At 36.2% G+C, this 27,215-nt stretch overlaps 2 protein-coding genes and 2 non-coding genes across 4 annotated transcripts in view; 2 read left to right on the top strand and 2 right to left on the bottom strand.

Annotated features, from left to right (window-relative positions):
* LOC111866857 (armadillo repeat-containing protein gudu) overlaps positions 1–10,980 on the top strand; it is a 53,816-nt gene extending 42,836 nt beyond the window's left edge. The window contains exons 13-14 of the mRNA XM_033752440.1: positions 7,488–7,709; positions 8,656–10,980. Of these exons, the coding sequence (XP_033608331.1) occupies positions 7,488–7,709; positions 8,656–8,772 (339 nt within the window). The 3' untranslated portion in view covers positions 8,773–10,980. The remainder of the gene's footprint in view (positions 1–7,487; positions 7,710–8,655) is intronic.
* A 5,102-nt stretch (positions 10,981–16,082) lies between these two features.
* Positions 16,083–16,155, bottom strand: Trnaf-gaa. Its single transcript has one exon. It is a non-coding gene; the product is annotated as a tRNA-Phe (tRNA).
* A 533-nt stretch (positions 16,156–16,688) lies between these two features.
* On the bottom strand, positions 16,689–16,760 carry Trnap-cgg. The gene has a single exon. It is a non-coding gene; the product is annotated as a tRNA-Pro (tRNA).
* A 1,875-nt stretch (positions 16,761–18,635) lies between these two features.
* LOC111866855 lies at positions 18,636–24,434 on the top strand. Its single transcript, XM_023856185.2, has 3 exons — positions 18,636–18,989; positions 19,124–19,351; positions 21,644–24,434. Exons 1-3 carry the CDS (start codon positions 18,920–18,922, stop codon positions 21,817–21,819), a joined length of 474 nt encoding a protein of 157 aa, XP_023711953.1. The 5' UTR covers positions 18,636–18,919; the 3' UTR covers positions 21,820–24,434.
* The last annotated feature ends 2,781 nt before the right edge of the window (positions 24,435–27,215 follow it).

Here is a 27,215-nt window from a genome sequence, read left to right as displayed (position 1 = left end):
TAAATGCATCAACAATATCTGAGCTACTGCTAGGCAAATGCCCGTAACAAAAATAGAGGAATTTTTGGAGGCTGTGTTGGGTCCACTCCAAGGATATTTAGCAAGGAACCCAGGCCAGCTGAATGCAATTCAGTTGAGTGAAGTGAAGTGGTTTGTTGGTGAGTGAGAGTTAGTTGAGTGTTGGCAGTTCAGTCAAGCTCTGCAAGGAAGCCTGAGAAGAGATGGAGCTGTTGTTGAGTTGAGAGTCAACAAGAGCTCAGTGGTGGGATATTTGCCTAACAGTAATGATGTAAATATGGGAAATTTAAGAATCTGCACTGTCAAAGCCGTTGCTAGGGAACAGCTGTTCAAGACATAACAGTCTGGAAAAAGTCTTAGTGGGTGCTGTGGTGATCTGTGAATTGTGATTAGCAGTAGCACTGTAATTACTTGTAGTTCCGAGTGGTGTACATAAGTGGTCAATAAATCCATTCACTAATCCATACCCCATCAATAGTCACACATCCCAAAAATATGTGACATTATTAACGTTTATCAATATTTAAGTTATTACTGGCGTACAGTCCATAAACACTTACGATCTTGAGATAAGTTCTTTCTCCACTTGTAACTGTACAGATACACCACTGGTCCTTATACTGCAGTCACTCTTATCTCAACTTCTCAGCACTGTACTGAACTGAGTTGAAAACTGACTGACAATCTCACTGAACTCCTGACTTACCAACAGATTGCACTGACTAACTGAACACTGACCAATTCACTCCTCTAAACTCACTGACTTCTAATTTGCTGTGCAGTTAATTGAACTGAACACAAGTCTCGTGAGAACTGACTACTCTTATAGGCATGATGTTCTTTCAAAAGTTTCTAGCAAGTTCTTGGACGACCACAGATTTCAGTGTCTGCTGAAAGCTTCTTGGACAATCCAGATGTCACCAGAGGCACACGCAGGCCAGTCAAGGCAATCTGTGCTCAGATACTGAGGCGATATTAATATATGAGTCCTATTTGCTATAGGCTGATTCCAGAGAAAGTCATTCCCTATTAGAGACAAAGGATTGCTTGCTCATTTGTGACGTATTATGGAACTTTCATTCATGTAATGCTTGACAGTTCATTGCTATGGTAACCCAAAACTGCATCATTTCAGATCTTCCACTGTTTCAAAGCTTACNCCCCCCCCCCCCCCCCCCCCCCCCCCCCTCTCAGACGTAGGGTGATTAGATAACACTTCTTTTGGGATTCACAGTTATTAATCAGCCTAAGGAATCTCCTGATGTAATAGATGTAGAAGTGTATTTAAAATCCTATTTACGGACTGTATCCTGAACCTATTCAATCCATTCCAGACCTTGAGACAGTATTGCTGTAAAATCCAGTTCAGTGCTATTCTCTGATTTATCCTTTCTCTCAAACAGTATTTTTAGATTTCTGATCATAATTGTGTCTATTTCTCCGTCCCTGGATGTCCCACCCATGTTCTACTTATTTCGTTCATCTCAGTTTAATCATTGTAACAATAGTAGGTGAAGAATACAAATTCCTAATGTCTTGTGTCTGTAATTTAAAAAAGTTTTTTTTTTTAATTCTTCCTTTTCAAAGATTGCTAAGGGCTCTTTTGGAGAAAAGGAAGTCCCTCTCAGATCTGAAGATGTAGTTTGCTTTGCCATATAAGAGAAATTTTGAGATGAGGGTTAGGTATGCAATCATAATCTACCATCTTCTACCCTGAAGTGTCTGTAGAAGCACATTTTAAGTGGGTAGTGTAGTTAATTTGCATGTCTAAATATTACCATTTATTTTTGTTCAGTGGTTTTATAGTAGTTTTCATCATTTGAAATGAAATCTTTGTTGCATCCCTGTTTTGTCATTATATTAATGTAGGATGAATGATACTGTCATACGTTCTAGGAGTCTTATATATTTTTTTGAACACCTCTATGCTATAACAAGTCTCTGTTCTTCTAGTCATTGCTTTATTCATTTGTGTGCATGAAATTCATTCTGTTTTCCTGCATTTGGTGCATGCATTATGTCATGTGTTTAACAATCTTGTTGGATTAAGGTTTTCACAGTGGTGACTATGAAGAGTACTATCATCTGAGATGTGGCACCATGTGTAGTCTGATAGAAATTCACTGATGTTTTGAAGGAACATACTGCCTCCCGCTTCATGGTTAAAGAATCAGTGAGAAGCAACTTGATAGCAAAGCAATTGTTGTTTGCTCTTGCTGGTTGTTTGCTTCACTTATTCCTTCACCCTAAAGATGAAGGCAATATATTCCTCTGAAATATCAGTGAACTTCTACTGGACTATACAGTACCCTTTATGTCTATTCTTCTTTGCTATAATAACTTAATTCTGAATGTTGAAGTAAATATGGTGCATTATAACATGGATATACCTTAAAATATTATTAAAATGTATGACGTATATGAAATGTTTCATACTTTTGTGTGAATGTTCTGATAATCGAATAATGTGGNCAGCGTCATATATATATATATATATATATATATATATATTGTAGCATCCACACCTGTTTTTAAGTAATGACTGTGTAAATAACGCCCATTGCTGGGCAACAGATTCCTAACAGTTGCCAATGGGCTGGCTGGAAAATGGCGTTTTCTGCATGGTCTTCTCTGATGGTTGCACATGCAACAATGGATACAGCAGCAGAAGAAATGTGTTTTCGGTGTGGTCTGTGCATACATGTTATAAGGAGGACAATTAATGAGCACAGTGAAATTGAGCACAGTTGAGTGAAGTGGAGTGAGTTGGTTGGTGAGTGAGTGAGTGAGTGAGTGAGTCAGAACACCAATGTAGTTCAGTCATTGTAAACTGCTGCTGTTAGAAGCTGAGGAAGCTATGGTTTTATGAGCCATTACCAGACAACCGGTGAAAACACAGCAGACTGAAAAGACTTAGTGCGTGATGTAGTGAATTGCAGGGTGTGTAAATTAGCAATAGCACTATAGTTACTTGTAGTTACATTCCATAGGTAGTCAGTAAATCCAATTACCAATTCAAACCCCATCTATAGTCACTCATACATATGACATGCATATACACACATACACACACCCTATTAGATACAAGATCAGATCCTAGATGTCGGTTTTCATACATAAGAGAAATTAAAGAAAGGTTTAGAAAGGAAATATATAAATTTCAGATAACTTATGGCTGCTTTGGATTCTGAAATTAAAGGTTATGAGTCTATGTAAGAAAGTATAAGATCTCAGATCATCAAGTTAATGAAGATTTTTACTTAAATTTACATATGAATATGTCAAAAGATAATCTACAGTTATATTGTTCTGGGTTACATTGATAACGATACTCGTTTCAACCAAATCTTTCTTTTGACAGTAAAATCAGTCTATTATGGGCCTGCTAAGCCAAATTTTATAATAACTGAGTGTTACATTAATCTCCATGACTGTCTTGTGCTCCTTTGAGGTACACTAGGATTTTAGTGTGTGGTTGCTTATGACCATCCTGGCAGATATTGCTGTATTAAAATTATTTTAGTCCAATATACAGGGCAGGGGTATATGTCCTATTACAAGTGGCAGGGGGGGTTGACACACCCAGTCTCAGAGCCCCTGGGGCCACACAAATTTTGCAGATTGTGTACATTTTTAATTTATATTTCATGTCTATCAACTTTTAATACTACTCATATTTATTTCAAATAATATATTTCTGTCTCCAATGCAACTTATTATTAGTCACCCTATCTATGCACAGACTGATTAATTCACAGGCAGTGTGAAGAACGTGCAGGCAAAGGGGCATACATAAGAGAAATGATAACATTACACCAACATCCTTAAGAACTACACAATAATATGCACAAAATCCATGCCACTGGGGATGCTGTGCAAAAAATCCAAAACAAGAGAATATTGCTTAAATGAATGGACCATAAGGATGACATGCAATATTAATTAATTTTAATTAGTTTTAATTAATTTTAATTTAGGTAAGTTAATTCTAATCAAGAATATTGTGTTCATATGCGATGTAAAATTTGGACATAATATACAGTGCGATAATTTTTGCGAGATAGAAAATACCTGATGATGGCTGTACTGGTATACAGCCAAAACATGTTGTGAGGAAGAAGGGTTACTAATAGTAAGTTGTGTTGGAGACAAATACATATATTATATGAAATAAATGATATATTAATGCAACATGATGCTTAAATAGAATCTTTCAATATTATTTTCATTCTTGTCATTTCTTGCAGTAATTACATAATGTATCTAATAATACTGTATTAATTAGACGCCTATGTATTTTGAAGCAATTTTGACTTGCGTAGAATAAAGTAAGTGAGACAATTTTTTCAGTTTAATTTATGGATAATGATCTGCTGTGGTTACAGCTGGCATTGGGTGGGATGATGGTGTCTGGGTATGAGAGTCTGTGGTATAATTGCGTATATTTAATTTGCATCAAGGTTTCAAGGAATGATGCTATGGTACTGGATCATGGGTGGGCAAAGTAAGGAATAATTTAAATATTATTAATAATGAAACCATGATTCAACTGTTACATGCTCATGGGCACTGTGACAGAACTTAGGGAGGTGAGTGGCAAGAATAGAAGGTACATGAAGTAACTCAGGTTCATGTTGAATGTTCAGTTTTTGTATTAACACTGTTGACCATTCTGGTTCTGCTACCATTGTGTTAATTAGTAAATAGGAAAACTACAACCAAGAGTTGGTGGAGGTGCAAATTGTGAGATCTCTAGTATGCATACTGCACAGTCAACTTCCCACTTAATTTCTTAAACTTAAGGTTTTCCCTCATTTAATAATCAGTCTCAGTGATACCAAGTCAATAATCAGAGTGCTAACTTCTCTCCTTCTGAGAGTTATAATTTTGAATGCAAATGATTTAATGTCTGAGGAGCATATTCACATAAGTAATGTAAATTATGAATTTCAGACATCAAAGTAGATGTTTTACTACCTGGTTTTTCTTTCCTGTACTGGGGCCAATCTGAAAATTTGCATATTAGTATTCATCATCCATTCATCTGTAATCTGTCAAGACGACAGGTCCACAGTCTCTTCCAAAACAGTTCCTCCACTTGATGCGATCTAGAGCTTTCTCCTTCAAATGAAAATATCCTCTTCTGTCCCCAAGGTCGTCCAGCATCTTCTTACGTGTTCTTCCTCGTCTTCTGGTCACTTCTATCCACCCCTCTATCTTTCCTTCAATAACTTCTTTTAGAAGGCTGTTACCGTGTAAGATATGACCAATCCAATTAGCCTTCCAGTTTCTTATTTCATATAGGGTATGCCTCTCCTCACTGACTCTAAAATAACACTTCTTCATTTCTCACATAATCGGTCCAACTGATCTCCTCCATCCTTCTCAAACACCACATTTCGAAGCTTTCCAGATGTTTCTGATCTACTGCACTAAGTGTCCAAGTTTCAGCCCCATATAAAGCGATGCTCCAAACTTAGCATTTCACTAGTTTCTTTCTCAAATGTAAGTCCAGTTTGCTGGTAAAAAGATTCTTCTTATTGCTAAATGCAGCTTTTGCCATGGCAGTCCTAGATTTAATTTCACTAGTACACCTTCCATCATCCGTTAACATGCTACCCAAATATTTAAAACATTTCACATTCTCCAGTTGTGTTTAGTCTATCTTTATTGTGACTGGGGTAGGTTGTCTCGAAATTTTCATTACTTTTGTTTTTTCCACATTCATTTCCATGTCATAGCACCTTCCAATTTCGATTAGTCTATCAGTCATACCCTGTAGCACAGTTTCTTCCTTAGCCATTAACACAAAGTCATCTGCAGTAAATGGTACTGAAAATGGCTTTATACACTGAAGGAAGAAATGGAAACATAATTTTCTCTTACATTTTCCATGTCCCAAATTTCTCAGTGAACTGAATTTTCAATTGCACAGATCGATGTTCAGTGTGAAAGTTGAGGTTCTCATGCTGAGGACTATAATGATACTGAATATGTATAGTCTGATAGAACATTGCAATGTTTTGGAAGAATTTGTTGCTTTCATCTTCATCTCATACATTAAAGACAGAGGCAGCAGGTTCCTCTGAAATAATAGCAATGATCCAGCAGACTGCATGTTGTCACATACCAGAAGACAGTAATCTTCAGTATTTAATGTCTCTGGAAAACGAGCTATTACGCTTGTTCTCAGCATAAATAGTATATACAGCAATACCTTGCATAGTCCAGGTAATCGGTTCTGCCAATATCCCGGATTGTTTGAAACCAGACTAATCGAGGAACTAAATACACACAAAAAATTATAATTGGTTCCAAAAAAAATCGTCATTTTTCAATAAATAAAATGCGATTAATAAATTCAAATGTCTTTATTAGAAATAATTGTAAAAAATTAATGTTTTTCGCAATTCATTTTTTATTCTCTAAAAATTGCAATATTGATGTCTGCACATTTTTCTTCTATGGCCTTTTCTCTTCATACATTTCTTTGTAGCAACAAATTGCATTGTTTATCGTTCGGCGAATTGTAAGGCTATGTTCAATACTGGAATCATCTTCCATAATATGCTCTGACAAGGTTTCAACCATTCCAGTAATTTTTTATAGTTGTTCAGCTGTTAATTCTAGTGCACTTCAACACAGTCATCATTATCTAAGTTGTCCTCCAGTTCTTCTTCTATGTTAATAAGTATTTCATTATCTAGTATGTTAGTCTTTGATTTGTTGCACTCAGTTACGTTGATACAATGTAACTCATTGAAACCAAGTTGCTGTCCAATTTTCACTATGTTATTAGTGACTTCAGCAAAATGAGTTTCAAAACCAATGAAATCATTTGCACAATGTGGTATTATATGTTTCCATACTGCCCTCATATTGCTTGCCGTTAATTCATGCCATGCTTCGCCTATATTTTTGATAACGTTTCTGATGTAGCTCTTCCAAAATTCCATTAAAGTAGTGCTCTCCCCACCTCCTCCAGTGATAGCTGTCAGAGCTCAAGAACGAACGACCCAAGCAGAGGTACATACATACACAACAGGGAACCCCAGAGAAAATTGAAATATGTATCGTATCGCATAACTTTAAAACCACATAAAAATAAACCGCACAGAAAGAGACTTGACTGTATAAAGGGAGAAAACCGATCATTTATGTATTAAAAATAATTTTGTGTACTAATTTTTTGGAATTTATTTTTATTTTGCTCAATTAAAATTTAGTTTGTTTTGAAATTTTCAAACTGGACTATAGTGAATCCGGACTGATCGAAGCCGGACTATGCTGTATTTATGGTTTTCATTCATACACATCTGATGATGTCAAAAGTGACTCAAACATGTAATTTGTTTAATATAATAAACTGATTGACTGAATTTCACTTGATCTCATTCATTTTACTATACAATGATCAAATGATGTTGTGTTACGGTGCAAGAATTTTAATATACTGTGTTTGTGTCCAGGAGGAAGACATCTTGAAAGAACATCTGGCTGAAGCTATTGCACATTGCTGTGCTTGGGGTGTGAACTGCCATGAGTTTGGATGCCTGGGAGCTATCACACCCTTGGTGAACTACATGAACTCCAAGGACAAGAAAGTTCATCGTGCTACTGCCTACGCACTGCACCAACTGTCTGCAGATCCCTTCAACTGTATAACCATGCACCAGAGTGGTGTTGTATCTGTAGGTGTCACTGAATGCCTCCTCTAAGTTCCTCTTTAATATTATCATATTTATGGAAGGTCTGCAGAGTGATATGTATTCAACAGATTTTTCCATCAAAATGTTGTGTTTATTTCTTGATTGTCCTCTGTATACCAGATCAGATGTATTGCCATCTGAACCTTCCTGATTTAATGGCCCTGACAATATTACTAGTAGATGAAATGTACAAATTATGAAGTTTGTTATAGTGTACTTTTTCCATTCTTCTGCGATTTCTTCTTTCTTGTACAAATATTCTCCTCATCACTTTATTCATACATACGTAACATCAGTCTGCATTCTTCCCTCATACTTATGCAATAATACTCGTTTGTTAATATGCTTCATAATTGAAATGAATGTTGATAATTAAGCTATTGAGTGCTTGACGATGAAATGTCTGTCACTGCCATGCCTCTCATACACCTTCATGAAATGGTGCTTAGGCATAGGGGAAACTTTACTTTGTGAGATTTTAGGTTCTGAAGATAGTGACAATGAAGATACTGTGTTCTGGGAAGTAATGCCATGTAGTTTGGTACACTGATGCCAACACTGTGACTCGTTCCTCTAACCTGAAGATGAAGACAGCAAGTTCATCCAAAACATTAATACTGTAGTGTGTACACGCATTACTGGGTAACTACCTTGAATCAAACAACGAAACATTCGCTGCTAGGCAACAGATTCTTAATAGCAACTGTTACTAGATAATGTTTTTGCAAACAGAAACGTTCACACCTGTCTACAGTCACACAAAAATGTGACAATACCTGTCTCCCAAACTACATGACATCCCAAAAGACTTTTATCCTTTTAATATTTTACTGTTTCTGAAACCTATGAAAATGTCAGTATAAGTTAATTAAGTACACTATTTGAATAATTCATTAATGTTCCTTCCGTTTTGCATTATGTATTCCAGTTCCTTCTGGAAACTATTGGTTCTTCAGACGAGAAGCTTCAGGAGGCATCTGCAGGTTGCCTCAGCAACATCAGGAAATTTGCTCTAGCTGCTAAGAATAACTACAAACAGTGTTGATTTTCTCTATTTCTGTCAAGAAAGTATCCTTTAACTCTTTTGATTGATATTACTCAGTACCTCCAATTTTATTGGAAGGATCTATCAAACTCCTTCCAAAAGTCATGATTTTTTGGCTTAATATTATTATTAGTTTTCGGTACTACATTATAGATTCATACAGATTTATTTGTCATTCAGAAATGTATAATATACATGCGTATATACATAATTTCTGTATGGTAACACATGCACAGAATGTTCAGTATACTGGATATGCTGTAATATAAATCAGCTTCTATGGTGCAGCAATGTCACCATACAAGGCTGCCTCTACAAGAGGAAAGAGATGAGTAGTGGATATAGTCTGTTTAAACTCAGATGAAAGGGAAAGTGAAAGACTGTAAAGTTTGTTGCAGAGCAAATGAAAGCACCATCGAGGTAAAAAGGTAAAGCTCTCCCTAGACTAAATTGATCACCACACCATGAGGCTGTATGGGGGATTGGAGATGTAACCCCATGCATTTGGGTCTCAGTCGTAGATGGAGGTGAATGGTCACCTTTACACTCCAGTATTGGGTAGAGTCTGGGTGACACCCAAAGAAAGTCTGGATGCTTGAAGAGAATAATCTCTTGCTCCTGCCAGAAATGAACCCCAGTCAGTAAAATTCTAGTATAATGAGACCCTGTGGCAAGCAGTGTCCCCCCCTCACCCCCCAGTACAATTTCTAAGTGTGCTTTTATTGCATTGAATTATATATTATGTTTATGAAAATACTACACTTTGAAATACCAAATATATTTTGTGGACCCACAGAAGTGGTAAGAATTTCCATATAACTTGCTACAGAGCATTACTTAATATGATACATCATGAAACATAATTACATCTGCATTGTTAAATAAGCATGAAGTGAACCTCTTCTGGGAAAATTTATATACTCTTTTTCAATACAGTCAAACACTTCTCCCACTTTCATTCTAAGGGCACAAGTTCCTCAAAAAATAAGTAATTTTTTCTAACTGTGTAGCAGCACAAATGGTATCTATAGTTTTGCTTCTGAAGAATGCCTTTCCCTACAGAAATTTCTTCAGGAATGTGTAAACCAAATCGTCCTTTGGAGCCATGTCTAGACTGTAGGTTCATAATCTGTTGTAGAAAACTTATTTCTTCAACTTGCCTTAGTGTCTTAGTAGAGTAGAAAAATGTGTAAGGGAAGAAGAGAAGGAACACTATTAATGAAGATCAGTGAAAACTGTAATTAAAAATTGTTATTATTGGAATACATTCTGCTGTTTGAGATTTGTATGTGAATATAACAAATCTGTCATGTCTGCTGATCCATCATTTTTCTTTGAGAAGGACTGTCCTTGGCTAGATTTTAATATAACTTCATATAAATGTTCTCAGAAAAATACTGTTACATGTTAGTAACTAAGCAAAGGTTTTGGACTGGTAATTGGATTTACTGAAATCTTACAACATGTAACAACCAGTAGCTATAATGCTATTGCTAATCTACACATTTTACAAATTATCACAGCACACGCTGCTAAGTCTTCTCAGTTCACTATATCTTCATGTACCCATTACTTGGTGGTGGCCTTCAGCAGTGCAGATTCCCTTTACTGCTTATGCACCCAAAATCTCTTGTTCTCATTGGCTGGCAACTGACTTGCAAGTAACTAATGACTCTGTCTACTCTCCGATGTGTTTACCCAGCTGTCACCTCACAATGGACCATGTAATCATATCACAGTAAACCAAAATATACATTCTGACTGCATCATATTAAACCCAGAGTTAATCTGTGAGTTCATTCCATTTAACATGCCAATAAATATTTTAGGCATGTGTGAGAATGACTTCTTTAGTTCCAAACAAGAATTTGCTTACATTTCTAGAATTGAAACAATAATGAGAAATTTCTCTAACAGAACATTTTTTTCTCTCTAAAAGTTCATAACAGAAGACATTTTTCACAGTGCACGGAAGCATACTATAGCATTTACTCAAATGGATTGTGATTCCAAATGTAAGATGATCCCACCCTAGGAAACATGTCTGCACAGAAGTAATTTAATTAATTATTTTCATATCCCTACTATAGACAAACGAAAAAAGTAAACATTACAAAATGTGTTAGACCTGACCTATTGTGTCCTATAGTGATTTGTGAAGTGTGTAGAACAGAGCATAATCCTTACTTGTAGTTGTGAGTTGTAAGAATTCAATAAATTCAATTACTGACCCAAACACTGTCTATAGTCACTAAACTTGTGATAATATTATTTTGCAACCATCCTTATATCTATTTATACCATGATACCATGATTAATATGATTAAAATTTGTAGATATAGGATAATATTAAATTGAAGAAATACTAACATTCAGTTCTACAGTTTATAATCCATAACTGTTTAACAATTGTTAACAATCTAATACTTGATGAAAACTTAATCCACCCACAAACCATTAATAATATTGATAGCTTAAAAGACTCATTTGTTTTGTTTGAAATAACAGAGGCCGATTTGATTAAAATAATCCACAGTATGGCGAATAAAAAGTCTGCTGGACTTGATGATATCTCTCCTTATTTGTTAAAATTATGTATACCTTATACTGCTAAACCGCTCTTAGAATTGGTTAACGCATCAATTAGAGATGGTATATTTCCATCTATATTAAAAAAATCGGTCGTTTCCCCTATTTATAAAGGGGGGACTAAGGAAGATGCAAGTAATTATCGACCTATCACACTTGTTCCTACTTTCTCTAAGGTCTTAGAAAAAGTAATAGTTAATCAACTAATAGCCTTCTTAGATAAACATAATATTTTAAATAAATTTCAGTTTGGTTTTAGAAAGAAACATTCTACTAATGATGCTATTGCCACAGTTATTGAAAATATAATAGATAACTTGAATGATAAAATAAATTGTAATTGTGTCTCTTTAGATCTATCAAAAGCATTTGATTGTATTCAGCACAACATTCTTATGGATAAATTATATAAATATGGTGTCCGCGGTATTCCACATATGTTAATTAAATCTTATCTTACAAATAGAACACAACAGGTGAAAGTTTTACATAGGGAAACCAATGAAATAAAGGAATATCTATCGAGTAGCCTGCCAGTTAAATTTGGAGTCCCTCAGGGATCAGTTCTTGGTCCTTTGCTTTTTATTTTATATATAAATGACTTTCCTCACCTAACACAAGGTAGATCTATAATGTATGCTGATGATACTTCAATCTTGAATATGGGACAGAATATAAATGAACTCCAATATATAACTTCAACTAATATTGGAGTTGTGGAAAAATACTTTGAGATGAATGATTTATTCATAAATCCAACTAAAACGCACTGCATTTTTTTTCAAACAAAGCAATGTAGGCAGGACTATAAATATAAAATTTTAGTTAAGAATATGGAAATAGAAAATGTGAATAGTATAAACTTTTTGGGTGTGGAAATAGACAGCACCTTGAGTTGGGATGTTTATATTGATAGAACCTGCAGTCGAATTAGTCGTAACTTGTTTTTATTAAATAGACTTGCTAAATTATTAGACCTAAAGGGCAGAAGAATGTTGTATTATGGCTTGATCTTCCCCTTTTTATCATATGGAATTGTAGTATGGGGAAACAGTGCTAAGGCACTTACTAAAAGAATTTTTATTCTTCAAAAAAGAGCCGTACGGTACACTGCTGGGCTAAAACCCTTAGAATCTTGTAGAGACAGTTTTGTACAACTAAAGATTTTAACATTATATTCAATGTACATATTTCAAACCATTTTATATGCAACTAATAAGTGTAACTGTACGGTAAATAAACAAGTACACACTCACAATACTAGAAACAAAAATGACTACCATAAATGGGTGCATAACTTAGAACTTTATAACAGCAAACCTTCTGTTGCTGGCTGTATCTTTTATAATAAATTACCCAATAGTATTAAACAGCTTGACAATAAAAACCAGTTTATAAGGGAACTTAAGAATTTGCTCATAAATAGATGCTACTACTCAATTGATGACTATATGAATGATAAATTCTGTAATGCTGGATAGTTATATATGCTGCATGTGATATTGCATTACATATTTTGTGAATTTGTTGGTTTATAATTTGTTGTAATTTTGTTGGTTTTATAACTCGTTTCATGAGATATGGCCTACTTTAATGTAGTCTGATCTGTGGTATGGGTAAATATGAATTAATTAATGTATAGATAATTCTGAATTATTGGAATTGTTACATGTTTGATGTAAATACTCATTGCATATTTGCGCGTTTATTGGTTTTGATTTTATTGCATCTTGCTAATTTTATAATTTATTTGAGTGAATGAATGTTTGGATAAATTCTGTTATGCTGCATATTGATATATGCTAGATATGATAGTCATTATATATTTTGTGATTTTATTTGTTATGAATTCTCGCACCTTGCTAATTTTATAATTTATTACTTGTGGCATGTTCTACACCTGTGTGGTCCGATCTATGTATAGTAAATATTGAATATATGAATGTATGGATAAACTATGATATATTACATTATGATACATGCTAGATGTAAATAATCATTATATATCTTGTGTGTTTACTGGTTTAGAATCTACTGTATTTTGTTAATTTTATATTTTATATTATGTGACATGTCCTATATCAATGTAATCTGATCTACAGGATGAATAAACATGAATGAATGAATGAAAAGCCAGCTACAACAGTCCATAAAAATAAACTTTAGTAGCACAGCACATTAATTCACATATGAAACTGAGACTGTCCCATAGACTCTAAAACATATGGTGACCTTAAATTACACATCCACACAATTTAACTGGCTCACATGGAACACTATACTTGAACCTAAGACTGGACAACATAAAGCCTCATCTGTTAGCAGAAATTCATTTTAAATCTAAATACAGGTGGAATAATAATAGGAAACATGCTGAAATTACCAACACCTTATACCAATTAGAAATGCAATTGTTATGTGCTATAGTCACCTCCTCTGTTTCTATTCATGCATGGTAAGACAGAGAAATTCAAAACAACACTTTTTTCAATGCAGTGTTGTTGTAAATATAAGCTTCAAATCTTCAATGTGTAAGTGAACTGATGAAACTGATACATAGAATAATCATACATGATGCACTGTAAAACTGGGTGACTTCTTAATTGACAGCCATTTCTCGATTCAGGATATAAAACTCTGTATACAGAGTGATTCAAAATTCTAACACAATGTCCAAGTAGCTTGTTGGGGAGCTCATATACCCCTGAAAATTAAGTTTTTCAGATTTTTCATCATAAAGGAGCTGCAAAGTTTTTACATCGATATCACAACATATTACTGTGATTGTCAACTTTTATAAAAATGGAGATAATTCTTTTTATCATAACATGTCAATCATTTACCTTGTTTGCAATTAAAGAAAGAAGGAAGGAAAGGACAGTCTGTCCTTTGTAGCATTTTTCAGTCATCACTTAAGTGTCCTTTTTGAATACATTCTGATCATTTGGTGAGGAACTATTCCCACCACTGAATGTACGTCACAACCAGTGTTTGAAGTGTCATGTCTGCACCTGAAAACATGCCTCACAGCCATGAAGAACTGAGTCCCTGTCTGTAACTAGTTGTGTAGGTAGATTCTTAAATTCTGTGCAATTAATTAGATTGCCAGGATCTCAAACTTCCATTACATAAACTTTNGGGGGGGGGGGGGGGGGGGGGATAAGATTGGAGGTACGTTTAGGCCAGGCAATCAGATCTCCATGCCCAGTTGATGTATTAGGAAAGTAGCCAATTGCACATTCAGTCTGCAAAATAGGCAGGGGCACTGCCATGCTGGAATCATATGCTCTCGCACACATGCAGCAGCACATCATCCAATAAACGTCAAAGTGTTTCTTCAAGAAAATCAATGCAGTGTGATCCCGCTGAGACAGTCCTGTACTACATATGGTCCATTTACTCAATCATCTAATGATTCCAGCCAAAACACTGATGTGCTGGAATGAGAAGCGACAAGAAGTAAGAGGGTTCTCATTTGTCTGTACATGCAAGTTCTGCAGATGGTGTCGATTCCTTCATCAGTCCATGAAAAATTGAGGGGTTTTCAGTCTTAGCACATCGTGGCTCTAACCACTGTACTGGTTATACATGGAAAGCATACAACTGATTCTCATGCAAAGTGTCTCATACTGCACTCTGAGAAAGCCCTACTGCAGAAGAAATCTGATGAGAATTAGCTGATATGTCATAGTATAGTTTACAAAAAATCCTCCTCATCTCCCATACTGCGCCTTTCATGACTAACACATGGATGTGGCACGGGACTGCTCTTTTCTCACACATTATAATGCACCTTTTCAGATACACATTGGTAACATTTTCTCTGATCTGCATATAGATGCTGATATTCCTTCGTTGCAGCAAAACAATCTCCATCCCAAAATCTGTACATGACATTCAGAGCTGAAAATCGTACATTAGTAAATCTAAACATTTTTGTCATTACCACTGTTCATGATACTGGTACTACTGTCATAGTTTGACAAGTGTTTGACATCACCATAACCATGTCATAACTCTGAAAACGAGGTGAATCTGAAAAGAATTTTTATTTACATTTTCAACCCCAATTGATCTCCTAACAACTTCCTTAAGCACTGTACTACAGCTTTGAATCACTGTGTATAAGTAGGGGTGTGCTGCACACTTGTTAACATGCAGCTCACACCAGCAAGCAATATTCTTCTTTTGTTCTTAAGTAAGTTTAAATCAAATAAAATAATCCATACATACATTTATATTATTTAAATATACAGATTTACATAATGAGCAAGTTTCTTACAACACTATGAATGTTTGTTAAAACTGTTTGCTAATTGGCCAGAAATTCACAAGGGACTACCCTCTCTGGGCCTTCTGCAGCACATGCCTGTACATAAATAAATTTATTTACAACACTGCATGAAATCAGCAAGCTTCTTGAGAACCTCACAGTATAGTATTGGTCTTCCCTCTCAAGTGTAATACAAAAACACACTTTGCCACAGTACTGCTTAGGGGCATAAGCATGTTCAGCTGTGCATACAGAAGGTTTTGTCAGGATAAAGTTTAATTGTTTCTGTGCAGCATATATTTGGTTAATTTGAAACTTTGAATGCTTCTACCAGTGGTAATTCAGCTGAATGTGTTAAATATAAGCCGAATTACAATGGGTTAGAGAAATATGAAGTTATTAAGCAGCAAAGCAGAAATATGTCACACTAATTAAAAAAAAAAACTACTGCCGAAACCCGGGATCGAACCAGGGACCTTTAGATCTTCAGTCTAACGCTCTCCCAGCTGAGCTATTTCGGCCTTTTTTAAAAATTTTAATTAGGAAACAGATAAAGATAATGCTTATTTTCCTCTCAAAGCAACGCATAATGCAAATTAAACGTAATGTTTACGCTAATTTATAACTTAAATACGATTGCAAGCAAAGAATATATTGAAGAAAGCCTCAAATCTTACAAAGAATATATTTCCAGTAAAAAAAAAAAAAGTAAAGCTGTCCCAGTAACAGGCCGTGAAGGCCCATAGGATTGTGAGACGTTGAGGGTCCCACATTATCTAGACCGATCTAGACAATCGGCTCAATGATGGCGGTAAGGTTGTCAGCCTTACGCGCCGGTAGCGCTTTACTCCCCAGAAAAAGTATTTAATTAATTCCTGGTACTCATATCAGTTAGAGGCTGAGTCGACCCCAGCGCCGTAGTGCGGCTGGAAGCATGTTTATGTACAAATGATTATACACGCCTAGTCTTTAAGTGCAGTTTCTCCATCAGCTTAAAAACAATAAGGCTGAAAAAAAACACAAATTCACATCATAAGAAAAATAAATAAAAATAGGGCCTGTCCGGGAATTGAACCCGGGACCTCTCGCACCCGAAGCGAGAATCATACCCCTAGACCAACAGGCCAATGACGCAATTTTGTCATATTAATGACACACATAGGAGATTAGTTTATTTTCAGCACTATTTACTCTGTAATACTGCAGTATATAATTTTATTCTTTTTAATTTTGATAACACTACAAATTATTTACACGTATTACTTCAAACTATGCTCACCAGATGGAAGAACGCAGGTTCCGGTTATGTCACTGCACACTAGATACGCTAGATACGCACCACATTCATACTCTGCAGTTATCGCGGTCTGGCGGCAAGACTGTCCGCGATCTTGAAAATGTTTAAAAAGTAATAGAACGTAATACCGAGAAGCTGCGGTATGAGATCAAATACAAAACTCAAGATTATGTGCCGGCGCGGACAAAATCCTACCATTTATGAAGTGTATCACACGAGTGACTGTACGGAGTTTCACGTTCACGCGGAGAAACTGGTTAAATTTATCAAAATCATGTGATGTGACTTTGTGTAGTTGGTAGATGGGTTGCAGTGTTTCGGAAGAACTGATATCTTCATCTTCAGGGTAACTGTGGCTTCTGTTAGTTCGATAAATTGGTACCGATGTTGCGGAAGAGCCCGTTTTTGTGATTCTTGTATCTCTAAAGATGGTGGCAGCGGTTTCCTTTGAATCCTGATATCCATCCTCAAAATTACATGGAATCGCAAACACAAGACCGTTTTCTTTGACACTTTAGTGATTATGCTGATCCTGCTTTTGGGTGGTCACGCTGTTACTTTTCACTGTGCATGCAGCGTTTCAAAGGAGCCTTCCTAGTGAACAGCAGTCCAAGTCACTTTACGACGTTTACGACTGCCAGCCCGCCTTGGTATTGAGGGTATTGACCACGTTCTGTGAATTATGACCGGAGGCTTAGTCGTTATGCAGTGTCCTGTCTGAGAGTCAGAGGCGAACAATATATGAATGAAACGCATAGTAGAATTCAAAATTTAAACTAGGACGCGGAAGAATAAATGATTAATGCGTACTGTTGATTATGTAACATTCTGATCTTATATATAACTAAAATAATCATTAAGTGAAGTGAGAGGAATGGCGCCACCTGAGGTAATGCCACCATCCCTCTTTTAAACCAGATGGTTATTTTGGAGTCGTTTTAATTGTATAGGTGTATTCAAACCGTTCAGACGTTCAGACAGAGCATACAAACAGCAGAGAGCCATTACTTATGGACTGTAGCGTTGCGTTCGTTTGTTGCTAAAGAAGATATCAGCACGGAGAGTTTACATCTAATCTTTCACGGTGGCAAGGGGGAAGATATTGACACTTTTGTATTCAATGAAGAGTTCCATCTTCGGTGATATGACGCAGTGTAGTCTGTTGACAGGCAACTGCCGTTTTGGAGGAACATGTGGCTTCCATTTCCAGAATTGAAGAGTAAGCTATGCGGGAAGCCAGCATGAAACATGGTTTCAGGTTGGCTTACTCTTCAACCCTGAAGATGAAGGCGACATCTTTCTCCGAAACATTGGTTGTCTTTCAGCTGGCTACACGGCGTTATATTCCGGAAGTCAGAACTGTTCATGACCACCACTTTGAGAACCTAAAATTGCATTCCGTATTAAAGTTTTGTGAATAATGTTCGTGAACCGACACTATCCTTATGGACATTTAAACTATGGACGTGTTCTATATCTGAGGCAATATCGCCAAATGTGGATCCTGTGTACAAATAAAAAATGAATGAATGAATGAATGAATGTGAGGATTCCGGACCGACACAAGATTACAGTTTTTCTTCGTTTTTCTTAGCCCGTATGTTTATTAATTTTCGGGTTTATTATTCACGCTATGACGGTCAGATGTTAATGGTTTTGTATGAAATCGCTGTCGACTTTAATTTCAGTTAAGTTTGATTATGAAAATCATGTGTCGACTTGTACTGCAACTGTTGGCGGCACTGTCAATTTAATTTGACGTAGTTGAAGCGTGATTTAGATTAATCAAAAAGTGCAAGTGGACGCAGTAGAAATTGTCGTTATGGCGTTATAGCTTTCACAATTGGTTTCGTCGTCGTTGCCCAATAGATAAAGGTTTATCATTGATGTAATTAACTTTTTTGTAGATATTTTGCAGGAAGTATCACATACACCGAGTTCAAGAGAGAATACGTAAACTGAATTTTATAAATTAACGGAGTGGAAGAATGAACTACTTTTGCCGATTTATTATTTTGTTTATCGTCACCCATATTTTTGAAAGCGTAGCCGTGTCAGGTAAAATACTGTTTGTTTAAGCTGGAATGCTGAAATTATTATATATGCCATAATAAACCAGCTAATAAAACAATCTATTTTAACTGTATTTTGACAAGACACGTCTGTCGTTTTTAACCTGAGTTTAATTTCAGAAAGGACATGTTCTGTGCACTTGGTGGACCACGAGTGCCCAGACCCTAATGAATCTTGTAATCAACAGAAGATTAGTGACAGTACTGGTGTGTGCAAGTGTAAAACGGGATACACGAAGCGAAGTCCCACAGAATTATGTATGCAGATTAAAACAGTCACTACCACTGGCCCACATTCCGATGATATGACCACAACACCAGAGCCAGAATATTCATCTAAAATATCAGGTAATGAGCAGTGGCACTGTTGAGTATTCAATGAAGTGTTCTCAGGTGATGAAGTGTGTGAATGTGGAATGGGTGTCTTGACATTTAAAAAACATTCAATCATTAGGGATTTATGTTGAGTGTCATGTTCATAGACTGTATTTATGCAAAGGCCTATCATCTGCCTGGCTTGGATGATGGGTGGGACAGTGGGTGAAGTCAGTCATTGATGTCTTGACCCAGTGCAGATCACTTGGGTAATAGTCAAGGCACTAGAATTTATGTTACTATTCTCTGTTCCTTCTTTGCAATGTATTTGAATTATTGTAAGTATTGTTATTAAGTATTCTGCCCCTATTTTATTTACTAAATCAAGAACAACTCCATTTTAAAACATTTAACAAATATTTTCAGTGAATTAAATGCATTGTAATGTTCTTTTGAGAAAGGTGACTTTGTTACCTTATGAACGGAATATTTTACAATTTTAAAAAAGAGCAACTGCAATTAAAAGTTAGAGTTGTTCAACTCAAGAATTCATTCTGACAGTTCAGAGTTTGTTCACTAGTTATACTGTTGATATGTCATTAATGGGTTTATTGAATTTTGATGTTCCATATAAACTACCAGCTGGATTAAATGTGACTTGAAAAAAGCTGCTCATACTGCATTTATTGCGCATGAGGTTTTGCATTTCTTGAGTGGAACTTAACTTCATTCCATATCAAAAATAAAGTAGAAAACAAAGTAAATGTTGTTCTGTAACTGAGATATAGGAATCTGGAAAACAGTTGAAAACTGCTGCAGTATTCCCATTCTTTCATGAATTGAGACCACAGTACATTGCACTGCATTGCATTCCCTAAATCCAGAGTTAGTCAAAATGACTGTAGGATGTGAAATACGTCATATAGATACAAAAATATATGCACAATACAGCTGAAATTTTCACACAAGAAGCCCCATACACATGAGGCTATTCAAATATACATCCACGTATATACATCAATACCGTGAACTTATGCTATTTACTCAACTTTTAAATGGATGAGTCATTTTTTTTTAGACAGTAATCTTTTAGCAACAGAGTAAAATGAGTGTGTGCTTAATTATTATTTTAGTTTTGTTGTAAGCCTATAGTAATGCTGCCTCTTAGCCTCACAGCAAGCAGCATACCGGTCACCGTGAAGGGCAGAGCCATGGACACAGTCTACACTGCATAAATATTCCCTGTAGTATATAACACACTGGTGGATCCACTTGGTTTACATGGGACATTTACACTAAGATCATGATAGAATAACTGTAACTAAAAACCAGACCTGTATCAAAACATGTCATTTTAGACAGCAAACTTTACCTGCTAGAAATTGTAATTTATAAAGGAAAACAGACTGGGAGATGATGTTCTGGAAATTATGCCTCTAGAAGAAGGTACTGCAGAATGGTATATGATGTTTTCCAGTAACCTACTGGTACTGCTACTGGTACACTGGTACTGCTCCTAATCTGCTTGGAAGACAACGCTAACTAATATAGAAACTTGGACAGTGTGGGCCATATAATTGTACATGAGCTAAATATAAGTATCTTGAGTGCAGTAGAAAATGGGAAACATATTAAGGATCTTGATTCTGTTCTGAAGAAACTGTACCATTTCTGCTGGTACTCTCCAAAGAGAATGTGACAGCTGAAAGCCATCACATGAAAATCCAGAATTTTCAGTACTTACTTAATGTTAGATTGGAGGCAATGAAAGTAGGAGCTCTTGCTGCCCTTGTGAAAGGCTGGAAGTGTGTCACTGTTCACTTAGAAAGTGTCATTGCAGAAAAATGCTCCTGCTGTTGCTAAGGGTTTGTTAGGGTGACTCACTGATTTAAAATTTATTCAGATGCTCTATTTTCTGCTGATTTCTTAGGAACACATTTCACCTACCTTGCAAAGATGTATGAGATGATTAATACATTATTAGCCATGGCTAAATGGGTAATATGTAGCATGTACGTGGATTTGTATGTATAAAGTTAGAGGTACATACATACATATTCATGGTACAGTCATTAAGTTCGTGGACTATGGTTTTATCACATCATAATACAAGGTAATATGTATATATACAGCCTGTAGTGGATCTGGTTCCATTTAAGTCTTCTGAATTCTGCTATTAATATTGAAGCTCTTTCATTTGTATTGTATTGTATGGGATGTGACTGTATGATGTCATCTGCATTAAACACTGAATCCGGGGAAATCAGTGCTTCCTGTATAAGATTCTTGTCACAAGATGCTAACAGCTACCGACTGCTGTGGCAGGTTCCACTGTTGCTACCAGTATTCTGATTCCATTACTGCTAGTTGTGGCGTCTGTGGGATTGGTGTATGCTGCTCGCCGCTATCGGTGGCTCCACAAGCTTCATCATCTGAGACAGCGGCGCTATGATGAGGTGCGGATTGGTCAGGAAGATGATGATGATCCGCCGATTGCATGAATGTAACATATTAATTGTCATAGGAGTCTTAAAATATAAGACTGGAAACCAAGGTGTGGGTGTCTGAGTGGGCGTGGACTGTTCTAAATGTTAATGTTATCTACTACGAGGGTGAGTAAGGTGAAACCTTAAAAGTGCGAAAAATCAAGATCCTAACAGTTCCAATGGGACTACAATCACCAGTTCAGAATGCTGTGAACTGCTGAGTACTGGTATTCTGTTGCTGCATGACAGTGCTAGGCTATATACTTCCTGCGTGTCAGCTGAAACAATCAGGGAAGTTCCATTTTGAGTGTCCCCCTCATCTGCCTTACTTGCCTGTTTTTGCCCCTTGTGACTACCATGTGTTTGGGCTGCTTGAGGAAAGACTTGATCTGATGAAAAGGTGCAAGAAGCAGTGCATGAGTGGCTACTCATGCAACCAAAGGATTTTTTCAGAAGGAATCTGGGCATTAGTGAAGGGCTGAAGGACGTGTATTGAATGCAATGAAGACTTTTGAAATATGACAAAGATGTACCAAACCTGTTTGCACAAAATTATTTGACAAACAGATTTTAAGGTTTTCATTTGACTCACCCTTATGTGTGTACAGTTTTCATTACAACACTCAATGTGGTTGTAATATAGTGATATTTCAAGATATTTTATGCAACTTTTGTAGTGAATGAAGTATTAGCACAATAAATTTATGTCGCTATGAAAGTAAAATTACGTCACATTTTTTTAGCTGTTCTCCATTTCCACCACAAGATTTGAGAGTGTGCCAGTTATAAGAATACGTGGATCTGTGTCTGCTGTTCACAACCAGAATGGATATTTAGATAGAGGTGTAATTTACCTTTTGTTGTTCCTTCCATTGTCAGGAGATACATAACAAGTATATTTATTGTCTTCTGAGATGTGACGCTTGTGTTGTTTGGCACAAGTCTACCAGTGCTTTGGAGGAATATACTGCCTATATCTTCTCCTTCTCTGAAGCTGAAGGCAGTACATTCCTCCAGAACATCAGTAAACTTCTGCCAACTATGCAGTGTTATAGCTTCTACTGTGAAAACCTCAAATCAAACAAACCTGAACATTCTTCATGTATAAGCACATGTGCCTTATTTCTTGGGTGGAAGGAAAGATAGATTGAATAAAGGAATTAGTAGTGCTTAATGGTGAATTCTTTGTTAACTTGCACATAGTGCCTCACCATTGTTTCATGCAGTATGAGCTTAGACAGTTTTTGAAAGGGATTTTGTTCCCACTCTGACATACACAAGACTTGGAGTAAGTTTTACATGTAGTAGTGGTTCAGCATAATGACAGGAAATCTGTGTGTTTGCTAGTATTGGGGCTATTATTGTAATTGGGAGCCTTTTAAGATTAGGGCTTGCCAGAGCTCAGGTATGTTTGCCTTGCTTGAGGTATATAACATGGAATTCCTTTCAACCAGCCACTTTAATGTGGACGAAATGTGATAAGACATTGATTATGGAGTTAATCACATATTAATTTAAATGCATTGATTATATGGGACTCGGTTGGAATGATTATGCATATAATTTGTAATCTTCTCAGCACCAAACACTAACCTTAACCTGACTTTTGATTGGCAGCAAGCGAAATGTGCAGTGTATAGTATTTCGCTTTTTTGAAATAACTTAAAATAAGTGTTTTAGTACCTCCTGTTTTAAGTTTTGTGTTTGAAGTGTAACAAAGATATGTTTAGGGGCACAACAGTTGTTCATAAACCAATATTGAAATGTTTTAATTTTAATGTTGGTTTATAATCAGTTGTATCAATGGCCCCAAAGTATACCTTTGTTGTGTGATACACAACAGGATGCAGAATATAAAGGTTTGTAACAGTTACAAGACCATTTTTGTCATTTATTCGCAGATTCTGAGAAAGCGTTAAATGTAGCATACCATACTAGGTTCTATGCACAGCTGAAAAACATAAAAAAAATTGGAAGCTTAAACATATCCTCAGGCTTACAAAACTTTTTGCAGACTTCCAGGGTTGTAGAGGTTAGGCTTGCTAAGAATAAATTAGAATAAAGTGATATGTATGATACAGTCATGCATTCTCTTACATAAGTAGTGTGCTGTAAGTATATAATCCCAGTGGTCCAAAATTTATTGTTTAGCTCTTGTATAATTAAGTAACATACTGACTTTACTAAAATGCATTAAGAATAATTTTCACAATTGTAATAATCCACCTTCAGGTGGATGTGTCTAAAATTAAGTACAAATTAAATATTTCATCTGCACTAGGGGCTTTGTCTGGCATACAAGTGTTACTCATTTGCTGTGGATCTTTGTATCTTATTTATTATTAAGAAGAATGGTAAGACTTTTTGCACATTTCATTTCATTTATTCTTTGAATTCAATAAATCCTTATTGGCGAAGCCTAGGATGTTGAACAAGTCACAGTGAAATCAAACATACACAAGAACAGTTCATAAAATAGAACTCAGTCACATACAGAGCAGTCATAAAACGAAATTATACATAGTGATAATCAAAACACAAAAAAGTGGAAATTGTTCACGTTAAAATCGATTAAATTACAACCCATAAAAGCTTACACAACACAACATATACATTTCACACGATTTAAATATTAAAATATACTAAAAGTTCAGTTAACAAATACAAACATAAAATATTGTAACGTGTTTCGTTACAGAATAGGCCGTAGAGATGGTTAATTGGTTTATTTAACAATCTACAAATAACGGCTACAATTAATTATCACAACGTTACGGGTTTCCACAGTTTACAAACCCTACAACACAATCTCTTAACACTGTCTTCAAGAGTCTTCCAGTATTAATAACGCGGGAGCTATACAAGTCTCCCTGAATTACACACTCCGAGTATAACTGTACTACAGCACTCACTATGTCTGGAAAGCACACGAAAAGTCTTCCGCTCGCTGACTTCTTAAGTATCGCACACTCGCAGGCTGCTATGTTTCAACTCGGCGACTGTTACTTTATAACTGACTCGAAGCCACTGTGCAGCTCACTTATATAGCTGCAGTGCTTGCTTGTTGCGTAATGAGGGCCACGTCATCCTGTTATGTCACCGCGCATAGCTGCCAGGATGCGGGGTGATTACTCGCCTATTACGCGAGCGTTACGTTACCGCTACGTGCAGCTGGGGAGGTAGGGGTCAACATGTCACAATATGTTAATTACATATAGCTTTTTCATTCATTCATTTGCATGTTGATAATATTCATTCATAGAATAAAACATGTAACTTGATACAAAGTAAAGAGCCCTTATTAGATACAGACACTGACATAGCATGAAAAATGAACATGACAAATTTTATTTTTACTTTTCTGGGGCTTCTGGATTATTTGTATCACTTGTCCAACATCTTCACTTGGAGGTCTGAGAATTCATATGAAATTATCCCAACTAAATTGAGAATGTATCGTTTATAAAGTGTGCCCTGATGCAGAAAGTTAATAGTCATTTATAAAAACTGCTGGGATAATGGCCCTTTCTTTGTTGCAAAATAAGAGGTCTCTCACTGTTTATCAGCCAGTTTGTTTGCTTGTTCATGTTCATTTCTGGTGTCTTCTCAGTTATCTGAAACAGGTTCCATTCCATGTGATAATTTTGTCTGGCTGTTGCTGTTCTGTATTTTTCAATTATAAGAGTGATTTACAACTTATTTTTCAGTTTATTTATATGCTTTCTTTTCTAGTGGTGAAGTTTAAGAGACTTTTTCATTCCTCTGGCTTGCAGGCTACTGTGGTTTTGGTTATTCACATGAAGTGAAGGCATGTTGGAAGGAATTCTGTTACATTTAACAGTATTTGTAACCGTCTTTCATAGATGAAATCTTATGTATAGTAAAAGTAATGGTGTGAAATATTTGAGTTACATTTTGTATATAGTTGTATAACATGAATTTATTTTATATAGCCACCACAAAACTAATGTTGTAATTTAAGTGTAATCATGTACAGTGTGTATATTAATTATATACTTTAAGCTACATGTCTTGACCATTTTCGTTTTAGTCATCAAACCTCATATATGTTTCTTACTGAAACCTATATATACCTATGTATATGTGACTGAGAGCAAAGAAGGCTATGTTCTCCAAACGCTGCAGTGAAGTCTGGATGCGATTGAGACGCAGTGTGAGCGCTGGAACAAAACAAATGAAATTTTTTGTCAAGAGAGTTAGATCGGTTGGGTGTCATCTCATATTGAACGGACAAAGAACTCCCTTCGTGAGTCATGTACAACATCTGTATATTTTTCGGTAAGAGGATTAGATACAGAAATCACCGAGTCCAATGCCTTCGCAACATTTATTAGATCATGTCCTTCATTGAAAAGTGAGCGATTAAGCTCTGAGATGAAATGTACTGTCCACAGAGCATTATTTATATCTGCAATGCCGTATGCTTACGTTGAGATTTGTGGCAAATACCCACATTTCGAAAGTACAGGGCCTAGAAATCAAGGTTCTCCGCAACAACACCAATATCCCAAGGCGTAGAGCAGTCTACACCCAGAAGCCACAGAAGATCCTGAAAATGCAAATGTTCAGAAAACTGCATAAGGCGAAGCCCGACGGAACATGAGGATTAAATTTTCCGGCGGCGAAGCTTATGATCGTTGAGGTGCCTAAATTGCCGGTCTAGCGTGAGCTAATGAAAATAAGGCTGAATCTGTTGTGGGCTGACAGGGCCTTATATATATACAAATTGCCAATAGATGCCATGTGCAGTATACAGGGTGTTTCGCGACTTTAGGGCATAACTGCAGGAGGTGATTTGCTAGGTCTTTGTGATCAAAAAAGTTCATATAAATATGTGTCCGATTTTGGACGGTTACGGAGTTAGACCGTTTTTTCATTCCTGTACACGCCCTCATGTGAACCGCGTCTGTCAGCTGGAGGGTCGCTATTTTTAGCCAGCTACAGACAGAGCGTTCTCATTATCTCGACACCTGAGATGTACCTAAGGCGGGGTGGGTTGGTATGTCCGACGCGGTTCACAACCGAGCAGCAGCCTGTGTTGCGGCCGGCCGTGGCATTTTCGGAAATCAGCTTTAAGCACCAATAAATTCAAATTAAAGGTAATTTCACGAAGTTAACTTTACACTCATACTTTAAATGTATCGTGTATTATGCTGGTTTATTATTTTGTTCCGTTTGTCAGTAATCGTTACCTTCTATTCTATGTTTAAAACAGTCGTAACTCCGTAACCGTCCAAAATCGGACACATGTTTATATGAGCTTCTTTGATAACAAAGACCTAGGAAATCACCTCCTGCAGTTATGCCCTAAAGTAGTGAACCATCCTGTATATGTATAGTTGTAGAGGTCGTGACATATAGTTTAGAGGAGGAAGGACGAAATATAGAAA

The sequence above is a fragment of the Cryptotermes secundus genome, unplaced genomic scaffold (assembly GCF_002891405.2).
Source record: "Cryptotermes secundus unplaced genomic scaffold, Csec_1.0 scaffold643, whole genome shotgun sequence".
Taxonomy (NCBI): Eukaryota; Metazoa; Arthropoda; class Insecta; order Blattodea; family Kalotermitidae; genus Cryptotermes; species Cryptotermes secundus.
The sequence above is the reverse complement of the archived record's forward strand: the minus strand, read 5'-3'. Positions and strand labels throughout refer to the sequence as shown.